At 34.9% G+C, this 9,351-nt stretch overlaps 1 protein-coding gene across 1 annotated transcript; it reads right to left on the bottom strand.

Annotated features, from left to right (window-relative positions):
- Nucleotides 1–609: 609 nt before the first annotated feature.
- Vha36-1 (V-type proton ATPase subunit Vha36-1) lies at nucleotides 610–3,380 on the bottom strand. Its single transcript, XM_017627783.1, has 4 exons — nucleotides 3,224–3,380; nucleotides 2,989–3,106; nucleotides 2,450–2,813; nucleotides 610–1,497 (listed from the first exon to the last, which is right to left on the bottom strand). Exons 1-4 carry the CDS (start codon nucleotides 3,262–3,264, stop codon nucleotides 1,280–1,282), a joined length of 741 nt encoding a protein of 246 aa, XP_017483272.1. The 5' UTR covers nucleotides 3,265–3,380; the 3' UTR covers nucleotides 610–1,279.
- Between the last annotated feature and the right edge of the window lie 5,971 nt (nucleotides 3,381–9,351).

Below are 9,351 nucleotides of genomic sequence, written 5' to 3'. Positions count from 1 at the left end.
CCAACTTCTAACTTAGCTCAGAACCCAATGACAATGCGAATTGATCCGCTAGGTGGCGCAGCAGTCAAGAAACACCTCGTTATAATCCGATTTGGTTCATATGGAATGCATGGGTGCATTCCAAAATATCAAAATACAAAGCACGAGTCTCTTTTATTTCTAAACCGCACTAGAACAAAAAGTCTAATTCGCCCAACCTAGTAGAAAACTAGCATCTAACTGTGGTTGCGCACATTTGGCATTACAATCTACTGAGGTATAGAAATAAAAGAGACTGACGCTTTGTATTTTGACTTTTCGGAATGCACCCCATATTACCTACATGGAAGGAAAAAACTCCACAAAAAAATTTAGCCGCTGGGGTCGATTCGACTTTCGAAAAACGACTTGCATTCAACACGACTCTCGCAGTGAGGCTGATTATTCCACAAAAAAATGGCCGATAGGTGGCACCGATATAATTGGAAACCCCGTATTTATAGTCCGATTTGTTTTACTACTTATTAACTTGTTTACTTGAAGTTTTTGCTGGTGCAATAGCGTAATTTTACTCTTTATGAAAACAAGTGTATCCGATTGTGATGAAGACTTTGAAATAAAAAAACCGACTTCGATAATTTGTAATGCAAGTATTGCAATCGTTTATTACACTGAGTAAACATGAGCGCTTTCTACACGCTTACACTTTTAGCAGAACTTGTATGTATTGCATCTCAACGCAGTAGCGCCGTTTTTTGAATTTAGTTTAACTAAAGGTGTAGAAATTAAAAGCATCACATCTAATAACAAGTTAATTACATAAAACATCAAATTTAGTACAATATTATTATTACAGTAGCGTTGCGGTTGAATATCTAACGAATGGAATACAGAATTTACATATGCGCACTTTAATTTTAAATTTGTCTTATAAACGCAAAACTCATATATGAACATACGTATGAATACCAAGCGCAGTTTTATGTTTACACAGACACATATCAATATTTTTGCGAAAAAAACTTTCTTATCTTCCTTCAAGTTTTGTGAATACTGTTGAAACTGTAATATTTAATTTATTTTTGTGTACATTTTTGCTAAATTGTTAGTAGCTATCGCAACTAGGCGTACTTTGAAAACACAAACGAAATAGCAAATATATGTATATACACATTTAGTAACACGTTTATATTCGCCTATGAAAAATAACTGGCGCTTTATCGTGTTATTAGCCAAAATATAATCAATAGTTTCTTGCTATATATTATTTTAAATGGTGGCATATAAATATTTCTATGGCTTAGAAGAGCACATCATCATCGCCTTCGTCCAATATATTGGCATGTTGGCGCACATCGATGCCCTGTTGAAGCAATTCCGCTTTAAGGTTTTCGGCCTTTTTACGCGCGATACGCTTCTTATCTTGAATCTTTTTCAAACGATAGAATTCCTCACGTTCCAATTCATCCAATTCGGAGATGATGTAGGAGAGTGTGCGATCGATGCGAGGAATAATGACTGCAAGTATAAATTTTTTAAATTCAAGTTTCCAGAATATTAATATTATTACTCAGGTCAACATTGATTTTGATGCGGCAAATGTTAAAGCTGTTTTTGATAGACTTTTTTGTGCTGATTACGAATCCTTAAGTATAAAGTTTCCATCAGCTCCAGATTTTGAGAAACACGTAGTCAAACTGTGATCGCGTTTTTTTGCAATATTTGAGAATCTCTTGAAAAGAAACAAAAGGTAATAGAGCTTTTCACTTAGGCCTAAATTACAGCTAGAATTCTCAACTAGTATTTTGAAAGTACCATCCCTGCACCTGGACTCGATGGTCACTTATAGTCATTTATTGAACAATAAAAAAATACTGGAAAATTGTGCTACTGAAAAAAAAATTTAGCCAAAAACCAGTTTGCTGTGCCGTATTGGCATTTTCAGGAGTTGTAAATGAGCCTTAATTTAAGCCTAAATGGAAGGTTCTACCACCTTTTATTTAATTTCGGTAGGTACTCAAACTTCGACAAAACTGTTCTGAAACTGAAAACTGGCTGTTCAATAAATGATTATAGGTGACCATCAGATCAATTTGCAGGCATGGCATTTTCAGGGATAGTAGTCGAGAGTTTTAGCTTTAATTTAAACCTAAGTGGAAGGTTCTATTACCTTCTATCAGCTTCTCAAATATTGCAAAAAACGCCGATTTTTTGACAATTTGATCTCGTTTTTCTCAAAATTTGGAGTTGATGGAAACTTTATACTAACGGATTCGTAATCAGCACAAAAAAGTTTATCAAAAACGGCTTTAACATTTGCCGCAACAATTTTTTCCCCCATTTTTGTTGGCCTGTGTTATTATTCGGCCTTATCGCGAGTTCCATGTGAACAAATATTCCCAAAAATTATAAAGCAAAACAAAAACAATTTTTCACAATTGGCAGTAAGGCCGATTATAGTTTATCTTACCATGCTCAATGGCGTTCACTCTTCTGTTGGTGATTTTAATAACTTCATCCAGTGTTACGAATGATGTTTGCAGCGATGCCAACTCAACCAAAAGTTTTACTGCGCTCTGATAGTTCTTCTTCAATTTAGCCAATTGTTGACCACCACGCGCTAAACCAGCCAATTCGTAGGTGTCAGCACCATCCTGGTATGATTCGAACACTGGCAGCGTTACACCGGCGACGTTGTCTTTCTTTGTGCGGATCTTGATTTGTGCCTTGGTCACATTTTGTAGGACCACCTGATTGAAGTCACCAGTGGTGAATTTGGCTTCGGCAAGCGAGAATGCAGCCTCCTTCATAACATCGCCCATAAGAGTTTTAGTCTGAAATAGTTGAATTAAGCCAATTAAGCAACGCAAGTCGCAAAGTTGGCAAAGACCTTAAATGCCTTGGCAGTAGTGTAAGTCACCCAGTAACCCAGTTAGAAATTCTATCACAGTCATGTGTAAAGTGGGTTGGCCTTTATGGCCCTGCTGGTAGAACGTACATACGACTTACCTCAATAATTTTACCCAAAATCATACGGAAACGCATTTGCAATGCATCCGCTTTCTTCTTGAGCAAACCATGACCCTTTTGTGCACCAGCCAGACGTGACTTCATCAACATCTGGGCACTGGAAAAAATTAAAATTTTTAGCAATTGTGAAGTCGTACAAATTGATTAAATTTACAAGCGCTAAAAACATTGCTGCAAACGGGTTTTCTGTTAGTAAAACTATGGTAAGACTTACCCGCGAGATGGGAAAATCGGTAGCCTATCCTTGCCTGACATTTCTTATACTTTTTTAACTGATTTTCCAATAAAACTCCACTGAAAAGAATTCGTCTACACACGCAGCACAAAATACAAGTCAGCTGACAAATGTCAAAGATAGTCCTAAACCGATTCCGGTAGTGCATTTGGTCCCTAACCGCAAAAAAATCAGCACAAATGTCATATGACCTAAAAGAAAGTGACATCTGCCGGGTTGCAACCGATTGTTTGATGGCGCCATCTGTTAGTGAAGTTCATGAAAGAGAAACGGCGTATGGACTTGGGCGGATACAATTTTTTATTAATTGTGAAAGGGCAAATGTGTTATAAAATTAATATAATGTAAGAAAATTTAATAGTAAAAATAATAATGAATAAACAAATTAAATATTAGGAGTAAAACAGGGGCTTATACATACAAACCTGTTTCAAACATGGCGTACTAGCAAACAGAAAAGTCAAATGCAAATTTGTTGCTCATACGACCTGTACATCCGTCGTGTGCGTTCTCCTGCCCCTGTCTAACAAAAATAACTTTTGTATGCCAAAACTAAAAACAAAACAGAAACAAAAACAAAAACACTATGCAATAAATACCAGCACAGAGTCAAACAAATGAAAAAGTACCAGGCAGTGTAAAGACAGCAACACCAACACCAACACCAGCAACAGCGACCGCGGCAGAGCGGAAATCAACAGTTGTCGGTTCTGTTGTACTCGGTTGACTTTTGAACCACCTTACCACTACTATTGCCACAAACCGAGGAGGACAAATTGCTGCGCTACGCCAATTGTAGTTGTTGCAAAACAACTGTTGTGTTTGTTATGTGTATATTAGTGTGTTAAGTGCACGTAAATATGTCACAATTTCNATACATATGTACATATGTATGTATGTATGTATTCGTGTATATGGCTTTGAGTGCTCACAGAAAATGTTGGGATACGCACAATTTAACGTTTAAAGTACAGGTATTCGTTGCTGCATTTGTGTATGTGATTTTTGATGCTCTTGACTTTTGTGTTCATAAAATGCACTTTAGCTTTATTGAATAGCATTTATAAAAATCTGTGGTTTTGNCATACATACATATGTATACAGATATATATATGTATGTAAATACATAAATGCATAAGTACTACACATGTATAGATGTACCTACATATGTACATATATCTGAAAAAGGGGCAAAATGATTGGTATTGATCAAGTACAATGCGATGCCGCCGACAACGACAGGCCTGACATTTGCAAAAATTTCGTAAACAAAGGCANGAATTTTTTTTACATACATATGTATGCATAATAACCTCAAATACATTTATCTGAAAAGTATCTTTTTTTTGTAAACAATCTAATACATATTTTCTCGTTCATAAATTTTATGTATGTAAATATCCGCTTTTTAATTTATATTCTCTGAAAACCATCTTTTTCGTTTTAATTCATTTGATATTTAAGGGTTTTATACCCTTTATTATTTTCCTATATAAAAACAAACTATCCTTAAACAACTGCACTGTTTTTTTTGTATCTACATTTGCATGATTGCCTAAAGTTTTTTTGAGCAAGCTAACCATTTACGCACACAAAGAATAAAAGTTGTTTGCGACATTACTTTTTGATAATAGCTCTCATACATATGCCTTTCTATTGTCTGTGACTGCTGCCCAACGTAATGGATATGGCGTATTACTAATGGCCACTCGTGTGATTGAATCCATTAAGGCGCAAAAGAAAAAGTTTACATTTGTACATACATATTTAGCACACATTTATACATAGTCGATGGAAAATATATCAAAAAAAACTGTAAAGAAATTTTTCCAAGACAGACAAAGGCGTCTTGTCTGATAATGATATAGAGCGGCTGAATTCAACGGTGGAATTTTTTTATTAATGGATAAAAAACAATATTTTTTAATTAAATGAAAAAAGTTAATTTAATTTAATTTGTTAATTTTTTTTTTATTAAAAAAAGTTGTAAAATATAAAAAATGTATATAAAAATGCAATTTAAAATATATATTTAAGATTTATAAAAAAACTGTTGCATTTAAAAATAATTAATTTCTATTCAAATCAAGTTCAAACACCAAGAACTGCTTATTTAACATCCTGACAGTCTTCATAGCTACTATGATTTTACGAAGCGCCATTGAGTGCTAAAGCGCCACTTGCTACCGACACCATGTATCATGCTCGACACTATATTAATTTCGTTAGCCACTACACTTTCATCACAAACTAGCATTCCATTACTTTACTCTACTTGGACTTGGATAGATAAACTTTTCACTGGTTCACCATGCAATGTTTCGTACTCGACTTTTTTTGTTTGCTTATTTTTGCATAAAAATACATTACTTTATATGTGTGTATTTGATTTATGTATATGTGTATGTGTATACTTAGAATATTTATACTAATCGTTGGGTGCTACATTGCGTATACGCAACGTTTTAAGGCGTGTTAAAAAATTGTCAGGGAATTCGATTATTTCGATTTTTTAGTTCCGATTTAATACTTAGGGCCGTTTGCACCATGTCTAGTTAATTCTAACTCCCAGTTAAACATCTTTATCGACGTTATCGACACCCATCATATAACATGTGATCGATAAAGCAGTCGATGTGCTTAACTGAAGGATGTACCTCCAGTTAGCGTTAACTAGACATGGTGCAAACCGCCCTTAGTAGAAATTCGTCATTAACCCTACTTAAGGATATGCTTAAATTTTTTTTTTATTTTTTTCACAAATGAAAAAATTGTATATTTTACTTCGAGATAACTATTTTAAAAAGTGTATAATACAACCGAATAAACATTGGGCTTGGTTCAAAGTTCGAAAAGGATTGGAAAACCAATCTTTTTTCGAGTCTCATCTTCTATAACGAATGTGCAATTGTTTTGTATTCCATTCGAGAACTAGGCCATTTGTATGAAAATTTCCATAAAGTTTGGAATTCCGATTTTTGGAGTTTTTGGTGTAGTATAAGCCATAATTTTATATAGAGTTATTTCCAAGAGGCTTCCCTGAGCAGCTCTTTAGTCGAAGGAGAAGAATTCAATTTTGGTCTTTGCTCTCTCAAGTGGCAAGCCCCATTGTTTTTTTTGTACCAGCCTCCAATTCAAATTTTAAGAAGAATTTAATTACAGCCGAAAATATTTTTTGAGGGTTGCCACCTGTTTGAAAATTTTAATTTGATTTAGTTTATAATATAAATCGAATATTTGCAATATGGGTATCAAACTGAAGAGGTTTAGGAAATTTTACTGCTGAAAATATTTTTTGAGGAGGGCTGCAGCCTGTTTGAAAAATTTTATTGAATTAAATTGGTAAAATAAATGAAATCTACATATATCTACACTTATAATAAAATTGTAACAGGCCGATTTCTGTACATTATAGATATTAAAGAAAAATTAATGTGGGGTGCCACCTGTTTGAAAACTTTTATTTTGTTTCATGGATAACATAAATTAAATATTGAAATATTGGCATCAAACTAAAGAGGTCAGGAAATTTTAATGCCGAACAAATTTTTAGGGGATCTGCCACCTCTAAAAAATTATATTCATTTAAATTGGTAAAATAAATGAAATATTACAATGCGGATATTAAACTGAAGAGATTAAGGAAGCTTACTTTCGAAAACATGTTTGAAGCGGGTTGCAACCTATTTGAATAATTTAATGCACTTAAATTGATGAGATAACCTAAATGTTGCCATATGAGTATCAAATGAAAGTATTTGAGAATAATAAAATTGTAACAGGCCGATATCTGTACATAATACAAATCGATGACGGCTGTTATATATTACTAGAAAACTCGCTAGGTGGTGCTGGACTGGTGTTATTTCTAAAAGACGTATTTATTAAACGATTTCGTTCAAATTTTAAATGCGAGCTATGCACCTGTCTGATGAAAATTCTTTTGATAAAAATGGACCCGCTAAGTAGGCTGGAGTCGAGGCCGAAATTCATAATACGTATTCATTTTAATTTAAGCAATGTTTTGCAAAAAATGGACCCAATGGATGGCGCGGCAACCGAAATGTATAGAAATCCCGTGTGGTTGGTCTGCTTTAGCCCTATGTTTAAGTTATACGCTTTCATTAAAAAAAAAAAACGTTGCCCGTGGACTAAGCCTGCTGTAACTCAGCGGCGGTGTGGAAATGAGTTTTGCGGCGCATCCCGTATGTAAAATAAGCTTGCAAATCACAAAAAACTAAAAAAAAAACATAAAACCCACCCCTTGTCTGCGCTAATGATCACACGACTCATTTAGCCAATGTACGGGAAAACTTTTCATCCTGTGGGACAGCGAGGATTCTTGGCCCTCCTTTAACAGAAAACGCTCACGTGTGCTCTTGAGTTTCTTTATAAGGACTTTTATTGACTTACGCATCGGACCAATGTTGTAGTTGCAAGATCATAGAAAAAGATTACGCATGCTTGGCAGAGATATCACAGGTGAAGACCATCGGTAAAGCTCATGACCTCGAAAGGGATTATTAATCCATATGGTTTCACAGCGTTACTATTCTTGGCCGCAAAAGTTCTTATTAGGCGCCGCGAAGCTGGCGGACATTGGCTAGTATTACAATAGCCGTCATCGATTCGCCAACAGTTAGCGAGTGGCGAAACGATCGAACTCAATGAGGTACAACCACACTCGCTATCGTCTATCCGTGCTAGCTAACTTTGTTGTTGCTTTCACATGCAAAATTCTTCTTTAATGGACCGGAACTAAAACATAGCGAGCAGAGAAGTGCCGAATCGATGACGGCTAATAAAACAAACAAACAGCCACACGTGCCGCAACACCGTGTTTCTTTTCTCCACCCCTCTCTTTTTAACAGTGGCCTTGCATAGCTGACTATTGGCCTGTGATAAGGATTAGTGGCAGATTCCCAAGCGAGCACCGGACTCTCACTGTGCTAAGTAGTCACATGAGGGTGTAAAAAATATAACTTAATATACAAATTATTTGTACGTATGTATATTCACACATACATACACACGTGCTCATGCGTGTACATACATATGTATGAATGCATATAAAAGATGTAACGGCCGTAATGAATTTCCAATGAGGCAATTTTATGCCTATGGTGTTAGAAAGGTTTTTAGGGAAGCGTCAGTGTGGAATTTATATTAGAAAATTTGACATTTGAAGCTTTGAATTTTTTTTATTTTATTAAATATAATTAATAAACTAAATTTATGACCATGTGCATATGTACGTATTTATTTTCAATGTTTTTTCAAGTTAATTCTAAAATTTAAAAAATGGTTTTGAACGGCAGATAAAATTTAAAAGTTACTTGAGAAAACTGCCCTGACTACTAAAAAATGATCAAATGTTAAGTACAAAACCGCGTGTCAAGAAAATGCAAAACTTCGTATGTGAGGTTGCTAAAATTTTTTAGGAGAGGGTAAAACTTGTCTTATTTCAAAGTTCTCTCTTTTATCCCTAATTATCTCTCCTTCTTATATCTTTTTTGTGGCTCAAATGTCAGTGACGAGGTTTTGCAGAACCACGATACGCGGTTTGGTACTTTAAAGTTTAAACGACGATATGTACATACCTTCAACAGTTTGAACACCACTATACTTATAAAACTCAGCCGACCTCAGGCGATAGCTATCAACTGAACATATGATATTTCTTTTACTTTCTCACTTTTCTAGAAACTCATTTTTTAAATGATTTTTATTAAACTCCCACTTTGACTTTTCATCTACACCTACAGTGGTGGCCTTATAATTAGAAACGACGTGCTGGAAAAACCAAAATCACTGTACAAGTTTGCTTAAGACGGACACTGTAAGTGATGAGCACCGTTATTCATAGAGTAGGACATGAACATTGTTGTCAAACAAACACGTGCTGATTCGATGATTGGGTATTAAAAAAAAATTAGAATTATTTCGCGGTGTGTGTTTCTTGGCTGGCCACGCAATTAGAAACGCGCAGTTTTTTCTTTATTTTCTAGACTTGTCTTGGAGTTAGCGATAAAGTGAGTATACTTCGAAAGGAGCCATAGTTAGCTTGCAATAATTTTGATACATTTTAGTTGTTAGAATGGGCAAAA

The sequence above is a fragment of the Rhagoletis zephyria genome, unplaced genomic scaffold, assembly GCF_001687245.7.
Source record: "Rhagoletis zephyria isolate East Lansing unplaced genomic scaffold, Rhagoletis_zephyria_1.1 Rzeph_scaffold_05476, whole genome shotgun sequence".
Classification (NCBI taxonomy): Eukaryota; Metazoa; Arthropoda; class Insecta; order Diptera; family Tephritidae; genus Rhagoletis; species Rhagoletis zephyria.
The sequence above is the reverse complement of the archived record's forward strand: the minus strand, read 5'-3'. Positions and strand labels throughout refer to the sequence as shown.